The 17,276-nt window shown below is 35.2% G+C and overlaps 1 protein-coding gene across 9 annotated transcripts in view; it reads left to right on the plus strand.

Annotated features, from left to right (window-relative positions):
• The window catches only part of MIER1 (MIER1 transcriptional regulator), a 59,209-nt gene that overhangs the window by 35,180 nt on the left and 6,753 nt on the right, over window positions 1-17,276 (plus strand). For all 9 annotated transcript variants that reach the window (XM_042997526.1, XM_042997527.1, XM_007089825.3 and 6 more), the window contains 5 exons: window positions 2,545-2,617; window positions 9,493-9,644; window positions 10,794-10,875; window positions 12,197-12,291; window positions 15,469-15,596. In XM_042997526.1, coding sequence (XP_042853460.1) covers window positions 2,545-2,617; window positions 9,493-9,644; window positions 10,794-10,875; window positions 12,197-12,291; window positions 15,469-15,596 — 530 coding nt within the window. The remainder of the gene's footprint in view (window positions 1-2,544; window positions 2,618-9,492; window positions 9,645-10,793; window positions 10,876-12,196; window positions 12,292-15,468; window positions 15,597-17,276) is intronic.

Raw genomic sequence — 17,276 nt, forward strand, 5'->3', positions numbered from 1 at the left:
TTTCTTTGGAAGCAGAATAGCTCTAAACATCAAAATCAGTGGACTGGCTGTACTTTTTAAGTCACGATTGTTTAATTATTTAATTAGTTAATAGTTTTGAGTCTTCTTGTGGCTTTGTTTTTTTGTTTGTTTGCTTTTTTTAAGTTTAAAGTTTTTTTGGTTTGGGATGCTTGGAGCAGACTTAAAGAGCTGACACCTTGGTAATTAAAATAAGAGAACATCTTATACTTAAAGAGTTTCTATTAGGAAGAATGAAGTATTCAAATGAACTTGGAGTGGGCTCCCAGGTATTGTCGGCTTCAGCCACAGTTGGTCCATTTCTGGGTTTCCAAGGAGCTGTTTAGAAGACAGCGATACCATTGTGAGTTAGAATGGTAAGGGAAGTTTAGCTCAGTGCAGTGTGTATTAATTTGAGTGAAAGATGAATGAAAGATGGGGCTGAAGACAGAAAACAAGGATCACAAAAGTTACTTACTGTTTATGTGACCTATTTGGGCAAATGTTCTTCAATCCAGTTTTTTCTGATTCCTACACCATGCAGAAATTATGAAAACTAAAAACCTTGAAAGTCACCTTAAACTACTACTTTCTACCATATATTCAAATTTATATCTGTTTTCTCCAACTTAAATTGTTTTTATGTCTGAAGTGTGCAGTATTTGAGTAAGTGTTGAATTATTATTTTTTTTTTTTAGTGAAGGAACAAAAGCTTAAAAGAGGGACAACATGGGAGAGTATTCTCTTCGTCAGGAAATTACGTAATAAAACAGGCCACAGTATCCAGACTGTTTTATTTTAGAATGATTTAGACTGTTGTAGTAAAAATTTTCAAGATTCTGAATCATCTTGTAAGGCTTGTAAGACACTAAATTTTTCTAGGAATTGGGACAGAGGAGACAGCTTTGAAATCAAATTTGAGTCCAAGTTACAGCCCTAGAACTTGTTAAGAGTGCATTCTTGAGGAACTTAATTGTTTTGAGTTTCATCTCACATAAATACAGAAATAAAAATTTTAGCCTCGTTGAAGTTGGTGAGAATTTAATGAAAATTACACAGGATTTAATGAAAATTACACATAAGGTACCTGGTACATAATGCTCCTAAGTGCTATTTCCCTTCCCTACAGATTAGCATGTAAAAACGTGTTCTGAACTCAATAGGGAAAAGAGGTCATCTTATTTTTACAGTAGTCCAGAAGTTCTCAAACCTGGCTCCGTGTTTAGAATCATTTGGAGAACTTTTAAATACTGATTACCAGAGCCTTTATCCAGAGATTACAATTTAGTTGGTCTGGAATGGATCCAGGCATTAATATTTTTAGAAGTGTCTGAGACAGGGAAGGTTGATAACTTAACTGTCTATTCTCTGGTAAGCATTGATGAGTAAAGTTAAAAGAGGCACAAGAAGTGATAGTAGGGTACTCTTTTTTTATAATCAAAGACATAAAATTCACCTGTAAGAGTAGAGAAAACTTGTATGTGAATTCTCCTTAGAAAATTGACTGGTTTTCCTATGCAGGTTTAGCAAAAAATTAATTGCATAGAGTATGTCTTTGAAGTTATACTAGAAAAAATGAGATTGTGGTATCAATGGGTTGACAATAAGAGGAATTTTTTCAAATCCTAAGAGTTATTTCAACTGTTATTTAAACTGGTAAACTGTCACCTTAAACTTACCTTTTCTGCCTACATCTTCATTTTGAAAATGCAGTAGATTCAGTCTTAACATTTAGCCACCAGATAAAGGAGGGTCTATAATCTTGGTCCCTCTGTTTTGTAATATCTCATCGGTGATGATCTCCAGTTACCTTTCTGAACAGCCAGCTTCCCCTAACCTGTGATTTTACATAGATTTGATGACTAAATTTCCTAAAGTAAGATTTAATTTTGTTTTGGGGAGGTTACTTTTTTCATTTTGTATTGTTTTGTGAAAGTCAGTCACTAACCTGCTTATCCATGTGGGCTTTCATCCATTTGACCTATACAGAGCTTTATACAAACCCGTTTTTCTTTACCTTGAATCTGTGGTTCTCAGATAAGAGTGTATGTCAGAATCACCTGCACAGCAGCTTGCTGAGTCCCATCCCCAGAGTTTCTAGTTAGTAGGGCTCAGGTAAGAGCTGAGCATTTGCATATCTAACAGTTTCCCAAGTGACTCTGATGGTGCTGATCCAGGGACCATAGTTTACAGTGTAAATACCTTAATGTATCTGAATTTGCTTTTCTGTTTTTCAGAGTGTTTGCAGTTTGAATTACAAGAACTCATTTTTACTTCTTTTTCTCCATATTTTGAAGTAGTTTGTATTCACTGTGTATATTGCATTACACCCCATTATTATTACTAATATTTTCATCCAATCATACCTAAGCTCTTTATTATTAACTCATTCATCCTCACAATACTCCTCTGAGGTAGTTAATTGGTTGTATCTTTTATGACAGAGAAACCATGAACAGTTTACCTAGGAAGATGGTAAAGTTAGAAAATGGATATAAAATCTGTGTTACTAGATCTTACTAATGTGTTATGTTATTTCTAAAATAGGAGATTATGGTGGGCTCCATGTTTCAAGCAGAGATTCCAGTTGGCATTTGTAGATACAAAGAAAATGAAAAAGGTGGGTTAATTAGTAAAGTTACATAGCTTGAATTTATGCTTTTGAAGTGATGAACTGTTATTTTATAATGGAATGAGACCAGGACAGTTTGTTACCCCATTGATTTATGAAAGAAGACCCTTCATTATCTCTGTAAGAAGAAAATGTTTCTGTTTTTCCAGTTTCGTTCTTAGAAAAAATTGAATGCCTTTTCATACTGAGTGACTTAAAACATCTCAACTTTTCATTTTGTTTTTCATATTTTAATTTCCCTGGATAAATCCTTTATAACCTGTATAAATTAAATATAATAGGTTGTTTTATGTCAGTGGAAGCTGTTAGATTTAAAAAAACTTAAGTACATAATGACCTAAAAAGCTTAATGGTAAGCTTTGAAACTTTTAATATCACTAAAACTGAGTACTTTAATATTTATTTATTTGTAAAATAATTTGGGAAAACAACTTGTATACTTAAATTTTACATGATTTTTTCTATCATTTTATATAAAAATTCCAAGTCGTAAGTACTTAAACTTCCAGTAACATAAAATGCTTGAGGTCTTAAGTCTGTTTTAGATTATTCGGTTGGGGTGAGTTCCAGAAAGAATGTTGTGGGTGTGTTTTTAATGAGTTCATGTATAGTATGACATCACTCAGTGTTAGAAATCTTTGTTCATTTCTTTTATTTCAGTTGTTATCTTCACATTTCAGCTCACATATGCAGAGCCTTTTGGAGTTGCAGAAGACTTTTGTTTTCCTTTTAGTGTTCTCTCCAGAAACTTCCTTTATAATGCACCTGCTTTCAGGGCAAGCAGTAGGTAGAGGCAGTTAAGAGAACACCACAGGCCAGTAAATTCTAGTGACAGCAAAAATGTTTTAACACACCAGCAATAGCTTGTACTTACTTTCAAGTTAATTCCTGCAATATACAGGAACATTAAAAGTACAATATGGAGTGACTTTGTTATATAGTAAGATTCTATACATAGTTTTGTGAACACATTGGAGTTGTGTGCAAAAATAAGTGAACCATTGACATTTGTATTTATTTTTGTAACTGAATTTTAAATGTTATGCTTTGCTTATGTACTATATAATGATTAGCACATGTTCACCATTGAGTTCTTTCTCCAACTAAAGAGCTGAAAGTTAGACCTTTGTTCTAATTTATTTTTTTTTTTTTTAAGTTTTGACTATGAAAAATAGTAGTGTCTGTCAGAAAATTTCGTATTTTGTAGGTGGGTAGGAAAATATTTTGGTTTTACATATGGCAGGTTAGTGTTAGGGCTTAAAGGTAGTTTTAATTAGCTCTTAATATGTTTTATGTTTTAACATGTTTGTATTGTCCGATATAGAAAATAAATGATCTTTAACTTTCGTTGTTTTAAATTTGGGTTTGATGCTTTCAATTTGATTGTAATTTTAGAAAGCAGTTATGCATAATTATTTTTTCCGGAACAGATACGATTTACAAATTTTACTTACCATGAGAATTCAAGCATTGTAGATGGTGTGAGGATCAGACTAGATTTAGCAAGGGGATCCTGCTTTAGAGGGGTCACTGTAGTATAGGTTCTTTCCTCAGTTTTGTATTTCTAGTAATTCATACTTCTGTCATATTACCCAGAATTTGTCACCACTTAGGGTACCCTGTGCACACAAACCAAACTCATGTGAAACTTAGGTAAATTACATTGTTAGGAAAAAACTGTTAAAGGGATACTGAAGATTAGTGCATTCTGTTCCTTATAGGAAAAAGTTTGCAAGATATTTTTCATTGGCTTGGTGACCACACATTCAAGAGGGAGAACATTTGGTTAGAGTGATTTTGATTAAAAAAAATGTCACAAAACTTTGATACCTTGATACCTTCACTGTAGGAATTATTTGGTAAATGGATTAGAACTTTTTCATTGATACAAGGAAACCCTATTACTGAGTATCCTGGAGAGATACTGATGATTTTTTTTCTCTCTGATACCTGATTTCTTTTTTACTAGACTCCATGCAGCATATATATTCCTCATCAGCTATCATTTCTTTTTTTTCTTTTAATTTCTGAGTATTTATTTTTGAGACAGAGCACGCACACAAGTCGGGAGGGGCAGAGAGATAGAGAGAGAGAATCTCACAAACTGTGGGATCATGACCTGAGCTGAAACTGAGTTGACAAGCTTAACCAGCTGAGCCACCCAGGTGCCCCTCAGTTATCACTTCTGTTTCAGTTATATAAACAAGATTTGTTACAGTCACGTTAAATTCCTCTTTGAACCTGTATCTGTTGTTATATAATCTCAACTACACTATTACAATTTTCTTAAATTTATGTAAATTAGCAGTTTACTCAGTGCGCAGTGTATTGTAATCATTTGTTTATTTTTTGCATCCTTAATACCTGGTATGATTCTGTTACATAGGCACTTAGTAAACATTTGGTGGCTGAGGTATTAGGTGGGTGCAGAATAACGTTGACAAAGCCAATACGGAGTCAGTAAACTTTGATCAGTATGTAGGCATTTGGCCTTGGACATGTTTACTTCCTTTTCTCCTCAGTATAAAATAGCTGTAAAAGAGCATTTATTTACAGAGCCTATCATGAGGATTTACATAGGATATTTTCACAGTTAGCCTTAACAGCATATACATTGTAAGTACTCAGTGAGTGACATTAGTATTCAATGGATGATTAATCTTACTCATTACATTTAGGTTTTATTTTTCAGATTTTCAGAAACCATCAGTTCATGCCGTTTTACTTACAATTGGCAAAAACCCTCTTCAGTTAGCTTCAGCAAAAAAGAATTTACCTGATTGCTTAACTGGAAAGTTCTGGGTGGCCTGGCTTCAGATAAAACTGGATTTGGGGGTTCTTCTGATATCAGCTGTCCCTCTCCTTTCCCTCTTTCCTTTATTACAAGACAGGCTAAGATGGCTACTCGGAGCTCCTGGCTTACGCTTTACACTGTCCCTGTAGCTAGAGAACCAGCACAGATGAAAACTTCTGTATCCACCTTCGCTCCAGCAAAAGTCCTAGAGAGAATCTGTTAACTTTGTTTGAGTCATGCTCAGCCAGAAGTAATTACTGTGACCAGAGAGAAGAGTGACTCTTCTGGTTTGCCCTGGCTCATTTATCTGTTCTTGGGGCTCCAGGGTGTGATGTCAGCCTCACTCAAATGGAAAGGATTTAATTCCCAAAGATGTGTTGTAGAAATGAAAAGCATGATTTTTCAGTTACGTATTTTATTGTTTCTTCCATATACTAAACTGAATGAACACTGCACCTTTTGTGATAAGACTGAATTGAATGCCGCTGAACATCTTGGAACACACACAGAGGCCTGCCACCGCCTCCCCCTACTAAGAATTATCTGCGCAAAGTGTCAGTACTGCTGAGATTGAGAACCCTGGACTAGGTTGATTACAATTAGTTGGGCTACTTAGGGGGAAAAGGGTTAAGAGAAAGGAGCCAAGATACATACTTCCCAGTCTAATTTTCATGCTTGCATGACATGAGTTTTAGAGTAAGAAAATGATGGCTAGGAGTTTGGAAGCAGTGAATAGCAAAAGACTGCATGAATCTTTGTTTCTAATGAACATTTGACATATTATTGATTCTGAAGTTACTAAAAAATGTACACATGCATTATCCTTAGTTGATGATAATACTGTTGAAAAGGCAGTTCATTTAGCCTGTACATATAGGAAAGGCTCAGCTAAACAACTTAAAATTTATGTCATTAATCACAGTGTGTCCTTTTAAGAACATGGGGTAAACCTCATTATACCATAGCTGATTATGGACTGGCATTTTCATCCTCATGATACATTGATTACATTGAATTTTTACTTCGGCATTAAAAAACAGAATAACACTTCTTATGAAAACTGAAAGTGAATAAATACAAATTTATTCATGGAGGATTAATTTCCCAGATTTGTGGTGGTGGTTTCTGGACTTTCTACACACCCTCCCAACCACCACCACACACACTGAACTTTGTTAACTTATAGTGACAACCCATTTTATTTGAGCTTGATTTGTTACTTAAAATTCCATAATAAGCCCTTTCCTGGGTAACTTGAATATACTAGGTGTGTTCCTGCCTTCAGAATGTTTTCGTTTACTTATAATCACATGTGAATTATATCTCCCATAATATAAAGTGGATATATTTGTGGTTGCTTTTTTAAAAATTCTAACATCTAGGCTTGGTAGTTGATTTACACAAGAGATGTTATTTCTCTTCTGTATTTTATCCTGTGTTTTATCGTAGTGGTGGATTTTTGATTTTCTGAACTCTTGGCATTTCGTTCTGCAACAGACATTTAACAAAAGTTAGCTGTTGTTGCCTGTTTTATTTAGATCATGGTCAAAAGTCATATTTTATTTGGAGTGTAAACTCAAGTGGAAAATAATTTGGTCTGTTTCTGGAACCAGTAGACAGTGTGATTTATTCTCTGTGGAAATGCTGATTGTTCTCATCTGTGGTTATTTTTTAGTATGTTGTCACTGTATAAAATGAGGTGTATTCTCAGGGTCAGCCTGTCTAGCTGTTTTGTCACAGTTCTAGGGGTCTGGCTTGTCATTTGGCGCCATCTGGTGATGTTTGTGTACTCAGCTTAGACAGGACATCTCTGTATCCTGTGGCAATTTGCAACTTAACAGAATGATTCCAGAAGTATCTTTCAGGTCATCTGTGCTTGTTTCATAGGCCCACTATGGGCGTATTTAAGTGGGAGAACACTGGGGACTCAGGGACGCATCACCTTCCATCTTTCTTAGGACTTCTTGTAAGGCCTTGCCCGCCCTCCATCCATCAGTCTCAGGAACATGAAAACTGTAGTCTTCCCCACTCCCCGCTTCAGTGAACAGAGGCTAAGCAGACAACAAAAATCAGTAGTCGTATATCCAGATTCACTTTATCATGGTAGGTTTATTGTATTTACAATTTAGAGTTTCACTAAGATTGTACCAGCAGGCTAGAGAAGGAATGAGGTTTACTAAGGAAAATTTTCTAGAGGTTATCCTTGTACTTTATTTTTTTTTTTTTAATTTTTTTTTTTTTAACGTTTATTTTTGAGACAGGGAGAGACAGCATGAACGGGGGAGGGTCAGAGAGAGAGGGAGACACAGAATCCGAAACAGGCTCCAGGCTCCAGGCTCTGAGCTGTCAGCACAGAGCCCGACGCGGGGCTTGAACTCACGGACCGTGAGATCATGACCTGAGCCGAAGTTGGCCGCTTAACCGACTGAGCCACCCTGGCGCCCCTATCCTTGTACTTTAAAGAAGAGTATCTATTTTGGGAAACAGAAAAGTAGAACGATATTTTAAAGTGTATGTGTGTAGTGGAGGTGCAGAGTGAGACAAGGTAATTTCTATGAAAACACCCAACATAGTGCTTCATACATAGGAGATGCTTAATTAGCTGTTAATTCCTTTCTTTAAAAAAATTTTTTTTTAATGTTTATTTTTGAGAGAGAGCAAGCAGGGGAAGGGCAGAGAGGGAGGGAGACACAGAATCTGAAGCAGGCTCCAGTCTCTGAGCTCTCAGCACAGGGCCCGATATGGGGCTCGAACTCACGAACTGTGAGATCATGACCTGAGCCAGTTGGACGCTTAACCAACAGAGCCACCCAGACACCCTGCTGTTAATTCCTTTTTTTTTTTTTTTTTTTTTTTTTTTTTTAAATAACACAAGGAACTTTGGCACTGTCGGTTATCCTCTGTCTCTTAAATACAGAGTTTTTCTTTAGCTGGTTCCTTCCTACTGGCATTTAAATGATTGTCTCCTATGTTTAAAAACCAATAAAACCAAAAACTTTCTTCAGCTCTACCTCCTCTCCTGCTGTACCTGTCTCTCCTCTCTTAAAACCAAACTTTTCAAGAGTCCCTACTTTATTTCTTTCCCTTCCATTTACTCTTCAGTCGTCTCTAGTGGGGCCTCAGCTTCCATTTCTGCACAGAAATGGCTCTTAAAACATTCCCCTCCTTGTTAGTAAGCCTATTGTACCTTTTTCAGTTGTTACACTGTTCATTGAAAAGCATTTAACCAGTCTAGCACTCCTTGAAGCATTTTCTTCCCCTAGCAGTGATGGTGTCACATTTGTTACTTTTTCTCTTTTGATTCTTCCTTGGTTTTTTTTGTCTGTGTTCCATTTTCCTGTCAGTTACATTTGCACAGGGCTCTCATCTTAGGTTTTCCTCCTTTCCTTCCACTTTTTAAATTGTGATGAGATTTAGGCTTTAGTCTTACTATAATGGAAATTCGGATGAAAGTGAAATGCTTTTTTTAAAAACGGAAAGACTCTTGTTTTATGAAAATGATTTATGTTCATTATAATATATTTTCAAACTTCATAGAAAAATACATAAAAGAAAAAATTACCCCAAACCTTACCACCAAGAAATAAGCAGTGTTAACATTTGGTGAGCATTCTTTTAGACCTCTCATTTCAAAAATAATAGTTGTAGCTAACATCCATTGAACCTTAATAATGTGCCAGAATTGTTTTAGCGTACTTTAAATCTTTACAACCCAATATGATAATGTTGTTATCCCCATTTCACAGATGATGCAGAGAGAAGAGAAGTAACTTGCCCAAGGTCATATAGGTAGTAAATGGTGGTGATGCTATTCAAACCAAGAGAGCTTGGACTTGAGTAAACTCAAGCTAAGTCATCTTAGCTTGGCTCTGAAACAGTTATAAAATTGTTTAAATCACTTAGGCCATAAAATATGACCCAAGAACAAGAATGAAGTTAGGCAAGTCCTAGGACCATGCTGTACCTCTCAATTCTCAACATGTTGGCTTATAAGTGTGAATTATTTGTTTAATCAAACTCTTAACAAGATTTGGCATTTTTTTTTAACTTCTATGTTTTACTAATTTAGTATATGAAAATGATGATCAGCTCCTGTGGGACCCTGAGTACTTACCAGAAGATAAAGTGATTGTATTTCTTAAGGATGCATCTAGAAGAACAGGTGATGAGAAAGGTGTAGAAGCAATTCCTGAAGGATCTCACATAAAAGACAATGAACAGGTACATGAGTAAGAAGTAACTTACATTATGGGATAAATAAGTCACAGGGATGAAAGGTACAGTATAGGGAATATAGTCAATAATATTATATGGGGACACCTGTGAGCATAGCACAATGTGTACAGTTGTCCAATCACTGTGTTGTACACCTGAAACTAATGTAACATCGTGTGTTCTTCAGTTTAAAAGGAGAAATAACTTACAAGTTTCCCCAAGTAAATTAACCATTTACATCTATAGATGCAAATGCTGCCACACTCACTCTTATTAAGATATCCACCAAAATTCCTATAATGTCATCAATAGGGAATCGGCGATAGCTAAGGTTACTTCATTAGTGTAATTTCAGCTAAAATAAAAATGATACCATTTTGCCTGTATATACTTTTTTTCAAAATGTTGGAGTTCCTTTGGATATTCCTAAGAGCCTGTGGATATCATCAACTTAGGAATACTATCTGGGATAATGTTTTAGGGATATGGTAGACAAGTTGCCTACAAGTGAACCTAGTGACAGCAATTTTTTTTTTTTACCTTTTTTAAATCAATGCTTTTCTTCTCTCATTTATTTTAAATTAGAATAGGAGCTGCAAAAGGCCAAAAAGAAAGGATTTGTGAGTTTTATAAAATAGTTTCTTTTCATTTTTAAATTTCTGAGATATTATGGCTGCCAAGTTAGAGTATTTGCTTACCATTTTCAGTGTATTCAAAAGCGTTAATTAATCAGGATGGAGTTTGGTTTTTTTTTTTTTCTTTTTTAATGTTTGTTTATTTTTGAGAGAGAGAAAGCGTGAGTGGGGTGGGAGGGAGAGAGAGAGAGAGAGAGAAGGAGAAACGCAAAGTCTGAAGCAGGCTCCAGGCTCTGAGCTGTCAGCACAGAGCCCAGCATGGGGCTAGAACTCACGAACTGTGAGATCATGACCTGAACCAAAGTCGGATGCTCAACTGACTGAGCCACCCAGGTGCCCAGAATTTGTTTTTCTTCAGTGTTTTCTTTAAAATTCTGTGTTGTATTCACTGGAATTACTTGTCCTCCAGAAATGATGAACACACACACTGGATTCAGGAAAAGCTTTTACTTTCGTAAGAAATTGTAGCCGTGAATTATTCATACTCTGGGTCACATATTGAAGCCTTTTATTTTTCTAGGCATTATATGAATTGGTTAAATGCAATTTTGACACAGAAGAAGCACTGAGAAGATTAAGATTTAATGTAAAAGCGGCTAGAGGTAAATAATACATTTTTATTTGTTTTCATGACTTAGCAGAAATTTAGAACTTAAGATCTTCAGTCTACATAGGTATATCCTAGGTTTAGTAATACCGATCTTTCTGAATTCCGTATTTGCTGAATAACAAATAACTAGTAACATATCACGTAACTTGTGTCTAACACAAGCATTATGGGAAATGGGATTAAGTCTGGTTCTTTATGGGAAAATAAGGCCATTAAAAAACACATAATGTCTTTTAATTTCAGGGCATTGTTAAAAATACTTTTTATGTATTGATTTTGAGAGAGAGAGAGAGCATGCATGCATTCGGGAGGGGCAGAGAGAGAAGGAAGGAGAACATTCCAAGCAGGCTCTGCACTGCCAGCACAAAGCACAACACAGGGCTCAGTTACACAGACCTTGAGATCATGACCTGAGCTGAAGTCAAGAGTCAGATGCTTAACCAGCTGAGCCACCCAGGTGCCCTTGAAGCATTTTTAATAAATACTTTCTTTTTTGATCTTGTTTAATAGCCTATGAGCTATGGAATGTGACAGTTACTTTAATTTCAAACTGTTGAGACTAAGGTCTCTGAATTGAAGTACCTTTGCTGAGGCAAACATAATTTATAAATAATGAAGCCATAATTAAAATCAGTCCAGGTTTTGGGTTTGTTTGTTTTTTATTCTAACCGGCTCCCACTCTGCTTCACTAAGAACACTATATATTATCACATAACAAATGGAAGATATTCATTCATTCAACAAAAATTGGAAGGCAAGTTCTGAGGACATCATGAAGTCCCTGCTCTCATGGCGCTTAGAGCCTAGGTGGGAAGCTGAAAAACAGTTATGAGTTCTTCCAAGAATTAGAAGGTTCAATTCAAATTTATTGCAGTAGGACTTGACCTAATTTGGGGAATGGTGAGGCTTGTTAGGGAAAGCTTCTAGAACAAAGTGGTATTTTTGCTGGGATGTAAGCGAATTAGGTGAGAAGGATGAGGCAGGAAATAAGTATAGACAAAGGGAAACAGCACCAACAAAGTCTAAAGTTAGAAAGAACATAGTGAATTTAAGGAATTGAAAGGTAGCTAGTATAGTTAGATCATAAAGGAGAAAGTGGCCCAAGTTGAAATTGGAGAATTAGGGACCAAATCATCCAAAATTTTATTAAATACAGAGTTTTTGTCACTTTATCTTCTGCAGTCATCGGTAATAGAGCTCAGGAGTAAAATACTTCCTTATTGTTACTAGAAATTTACATTTTTATTTGTAACTGTTCATGTGCATTATTTGGGGGAATATTGCTTTAACAGTTTTCCTACTCTTTTTGTCAGAGGAATTATCTGTTTGGACAGAAGAAGAGTGTAGAAATTTTGAACAAGGGCTAAAGGCCTATGGAAAAGATTTTCATTTGATTCAGGCTAATAAAGTAAGTAATGATATATGTTCTCTTCTTTTATAAAAAGCTAGTTAACCCAGGTCATCTTATATCAGTTATTTTCTAATGTTAAACATTCTTTGACGAATGTTTTACTCTGTTAGTTTTTGGGAATTATAAACATGCCTAGACTTTCTGGCATACATTTACTAAGTGACTGTTGTCAGTGCATGATGTTAGATGACTTTAAGAATTGGACTGATTTACAAATATGTTAATCAACTTTTGTGTAGGATGTGTATATATAATGTAATTGTTTAAAACTATTTTCCATAAACTTGGGACAGATTGTTTTAAAGGAGGGTCTTTAAATTTTTAAACTTTAAAACATTTGTAACATGACATTATTTACAATTAAAATATTTTTTACATTTGTTTAAGTCCCAAGTGTCTAAAATCAGATACTTAATATTTAATTTGGTTTTAATTAAGATTTAATTTTCTAGAAGAGTATCTCAATAAATCAGCTTTATTATACATTATAATTTTATAATTGGACAATTGTATGTAACATGATCCATTTATCATTCCATATTGATAATATCAATAATACAGTGTCCGTGTATACCCAAAAGAACTGCATAATTACTTGTATTGTTTCTGTGGGAAATTAGCATGCACAAAATTAAAATCTCAATAGTTTAAGTGGAGGAAATTAAGGAATTTCTAGGTTTATGTAAATACCACATTTTTTAGCAAATAGAAATGACAAGGACCTTTGCATTACATGTTTCCTTAAAGATAGCATCTAAGTTTTGTGTGATGGCTTGTCTAGGATGGTGTTGAAAGTATCTGGGCTTACATGGGCTTAATTTAAGTCTGAGTTCTAAATAGTCTGTCCCCACATTCTTCTTACACCTTTTAATGTGATTGGGTAGTATCTACTTAATTTGTTTCACTACATATTTAATAGTATATTTTATGTTCTGTAAATAGTTGCTTATAAATCCTGTGAGTTTATTTTTCTTAATTTTGTTGTGCATTAACTAGTTTACTCTTAACTTGTTGCATTTTGGTATTTGGCCTCAGACATAAAACTAGTAAGAGATACTTTGAGTTGTAGCATTGGTGTCAAAAATGTATCATATTCCTTAATGTTCTGTCCAGATGAACTGATTACCTCCAGCACAGGGCATATTCTATGAAAGCCATGTATTATGCTAATGAGTAGATATGTATGTTTATGATTGTAAAAAAAAAAAATAGATTGTTTCATGGTTGAAAGGGACATTTTGGATATGAGTTTTCCAGCATTCCTGCCTAGATTCAGATCAAACCATGCTGGATTACCTATGGGAGGGGACCCCTGGAATGGTAAACTGGAATAATAACTAGCAGCAGCAACCCTCCAGAAATCCTTTTTTTTTTTTTTATTTTTTTAATTTTTTTTAACGTTTATTTATTTTTGAGACAGAGAGAGACAGAGCATGAATGGGGGAGGGGCAGAGAGAGAGAGGGAGACACAGAATCGGAAGCAGGCTCCAGGCTCTGAGCCATCAGCCCAGAGCCTGACACGGGGCTCGAACTCACGGACCGTGAGATCGTGACCTGAGCTGAAGTCGGCCGCTTAACCGACTGAGCCACCCAGGCGCCCCCAGAAATCCCTTTTTTAAGAAATAAGAACCTATTAGGTGACTGGAAACTACTAGTCAAAAAAGCCTTTAATGTAATATGGAAAATAAGACCTTTATTTCTTTGTAAGTATTTGGGATGGTGATATTTCTGTGTTCCAGAGGTCAGCTGACCTATCTATACCTAATATACTCTAGTGAACAAAAAAAGAGGACAGTAATTCTTTAAGGAGAAGAATGGTCCAGTGAAAACATTAAGACTTTGTTTTTATTCCTGAAATTGAAGTTTGGATCTTAAACATAAGTTCTGTGTAGGCTTACTTTATTGAAGATTTTTCATAATATTGTTAACTTTGCATGCCCCAAAATACCTTTTCAATTTTTGCTTTCAGTAAAGTACAGTCGACTTGGCTGGTGTCTGTATAGAATTAAGATTCTAAAGGAGGCAAAAAAAAAAAAAAAAAAAAAGCTTGAGAAGATGATAAAAACAAAAACAAAAACCTTGATAGCTTTCAGTCTTAGAGCAGCATGGGCCAAACTTGTAAAGTGCAAGCATAGGGGAAGAAAGAAAAATATGTCCTGTAGTGAAATGAGGATGTCATCAAATTGACTTTAGATGCAGTCAGTCCCACAGGATACTTACTTCAAGATTAGACATTTATGGGTTCAAGCTATATGGTCTTGCATTCCAGCACTTATGCAGATACGTTTTTTCTTTATTTTAAACTCTCAGTACTTTATTACATACATTAACCCTACCAGCTTTGCAAGCTAAGTATTGAAAAGGGGGATGTTGTCCACATCATTTGCCAGTCTCATTGGTGTTGAACATTTATGTAAGGAGAGCCATTCAGTCGCATAGGTAGATATAGCACCAGTTACTGGAGTAACTTACTAAACAAAGAATTAGCATTGGCATTATTATACCTTTCAACTCATTATGGAATATTCTCAGCCTTTCTAGAAAGTAAAATAACTGAGTCTGGATCACCAGTAAGACCTCTAAGAGAATCTTTTAAATGGGAATTTAAAAGTAGACTCCCTAGGTATTCTGTGAGTAAAAATATACTGTTCATACCATTAATTTTAATTAAATGCCACTTTCAGATATTTTCAATAGAGGAGTATTTATTTGTATAGTAAATTAAGATGCATTTATTTATTTATTTATTTAAATGTTTATTTTTGAGCAAGAGAGAATGAGGTGCAAAGTGCAAAGCAAGGGAGGAGCAAAGAGGGAGACACAGAATCTGAAGCAGGCCTCAGGCTCTGAGCTATTAGCACAGAGCCTGAAGCGGGGTTTGAACTCACCAAAGTCGGACACTTAACCGACTGAGCCACCCAGGTGCCCCAGATTAAGATGGTTTTAAAAAGCATAATGCTAAATATCTGAAGATTTGTTGCCAGTGTATTATTTCTCTCCATGGGGATTCATAAAGAATAGTTTTAACAAAGCTGCTGCAGTGTTGTATTTTATACGTACAGTATTATATATTACTTAAGGTACAGCTAAATTTTTCACACTTCAGATATTTTTCATGAAATAATTCCTTTAAGGAGGAGATGATTCTTAAAAACAAGTGTTTGTTTCTTATAGGTTCGAACAAGGTCAGTTGGTGAATGTGTAGCATTCTATTATATGTGGAAAAAATCTGAACGTTATGATTTCTTTGCTCAGCAAACGCGATTTGGAAAAAAGAAATATAATCTTCATCCTGGTGTAACGTGAGTTTACTTTTTTCTGTCGAGTCATATATTTTTGCTTTTGGATTTTTCTTGAGAAAATTGTGATTTTTAGAATCTTCCTTTTTCACTAGGATAGGAGTTTACATTAGTTTAAAGTTATCCATTTACAGATATATCTTCATAGGCCATTTAGACTTCAGTGTCTTATGAAACATTATAAACTACAATTCATAATATTTGAGACAATAAATACATCAAAGCAAATGTTAGAGTATGTTTTCAGGAGAGAAAACGGATGAGAATAGCTGTTAAAGCGTGTTTTAGTTCACTTCTGTTCCATTCAGTATAAGCACATAGTTTTTATCTAATACTGTGAGCACAGTGAGAACAGAAAAGAGACTCTTCAAAGAAAACTATGGAGCTGAATGCCTCATAGAAGCTCATTAAAGAATGGAAATTAGTATTTTTCCTTGTGTAATCTATTTTTGATCCCAGAAACCAAAATAAGGTTTGGGTATAGATGATATAAAAGGGAAAAGACAGAGAAAATAAATCAGGTCAAATTTCATTTTTTAAATGATTTCATTTTGAAATTTCATTTTCATTTTTGTTACAAAGTGTTCTAAAGAGGAAAGAACATGCGCATGATTACTTCCCTTTTCCCCGATTTCCTGAAACCTTTGCTCTGACAGAAATAGTATATAATAGTCATCCAACTTTAGCTTACTCCCAGTGATACAGGGAGTATGGGTTGTTATTAAATGTAGTCTTTATGCAAAATGCGTCCGTCATATGTCTGTATCAGTTGCTGTGCACCAAAATCTGAGCCTTATTTAGTCTAGCTTTGGAAAAAACTGTCCTGCTGCCTCTAGGAATTTACTTTAAGTACATAGAGTATTGAATGAACCCTTCATCTCACGTGAGTTGTTCTAAAATGCTGATGAATTGGTCAGGTGGATTTAACTTGACCATTCTATCCTTCATTATTTCCTGCTGTTCACAAAATACAAATAATACTCAGTTGTGATTTTATTTGGTCAGTGTGCACCAGTAAAGTTCTTAGGGCTGGCCAAATAACTGCCTTTGAAAGATGTGCTTATATGCATATTTGATTGTGCTTTATTTAAACTCTAGGCTGGACTGCTTCTGGTCATGTTCATTTACAGGTGTCTCTGCTGGTCACCTCCCTGGAGGATCACACACTCTAAAAATCCAAAGCAAAATTATTTAAAAGGGAATAATGGGTATGGTTGCCCCTGGACATCCTGGGACATTGGACTCTGCCTCATCCCTCATTATTCAAAGCTCACGATGCCTAGAGTGGAATTCCATAAAGAGTATTCCAAATTTAATTGCTTAATGTTACAAATTTATAGTTAATTTTTTTTCTTGATGATTTATTGGTAGTATTGAGGTATAATGACATAGAACGAGATATAGCTATGTAGGCTTCAGAGTGTATCTTAAAGTAGTCACAATTTTCAAGCTATTCTGTAGGGAAAAGCCATAGTAACATCTTTCATTTTTTTCACCCATTTCAGAAATATTGTTCACACACGAACTACAGGCAATCTGTCGTCATCAGCAGTAAGAACATAAGAATTGCCTTGCTGGGTCAGACCCATGGTTCATCCCGTTTTCTCTTTCAGAAAGCATCACCAAGGGAAGTGTTGTGGGCTGGCTTAGTTGGTCGTGTGTGCTGTCAAGCTCAACAGGTTA

The sequence above is a fragment of the Panthera tigris genome, chromosome C1 (genome assembly GCF_018350195.1).
Source record: "Panthera tigris isolate Pti1 chromosome C1, P.tigris_Pti1_mat1.1, whole genome shotgun sequence".
Classification (NCBI taxonomy): domain Eukaryota; kingdom Metazoa; phylum Chordata; class Mammalia; order Carnivora; family Felidae; genus Panthera; species Panthera tigris.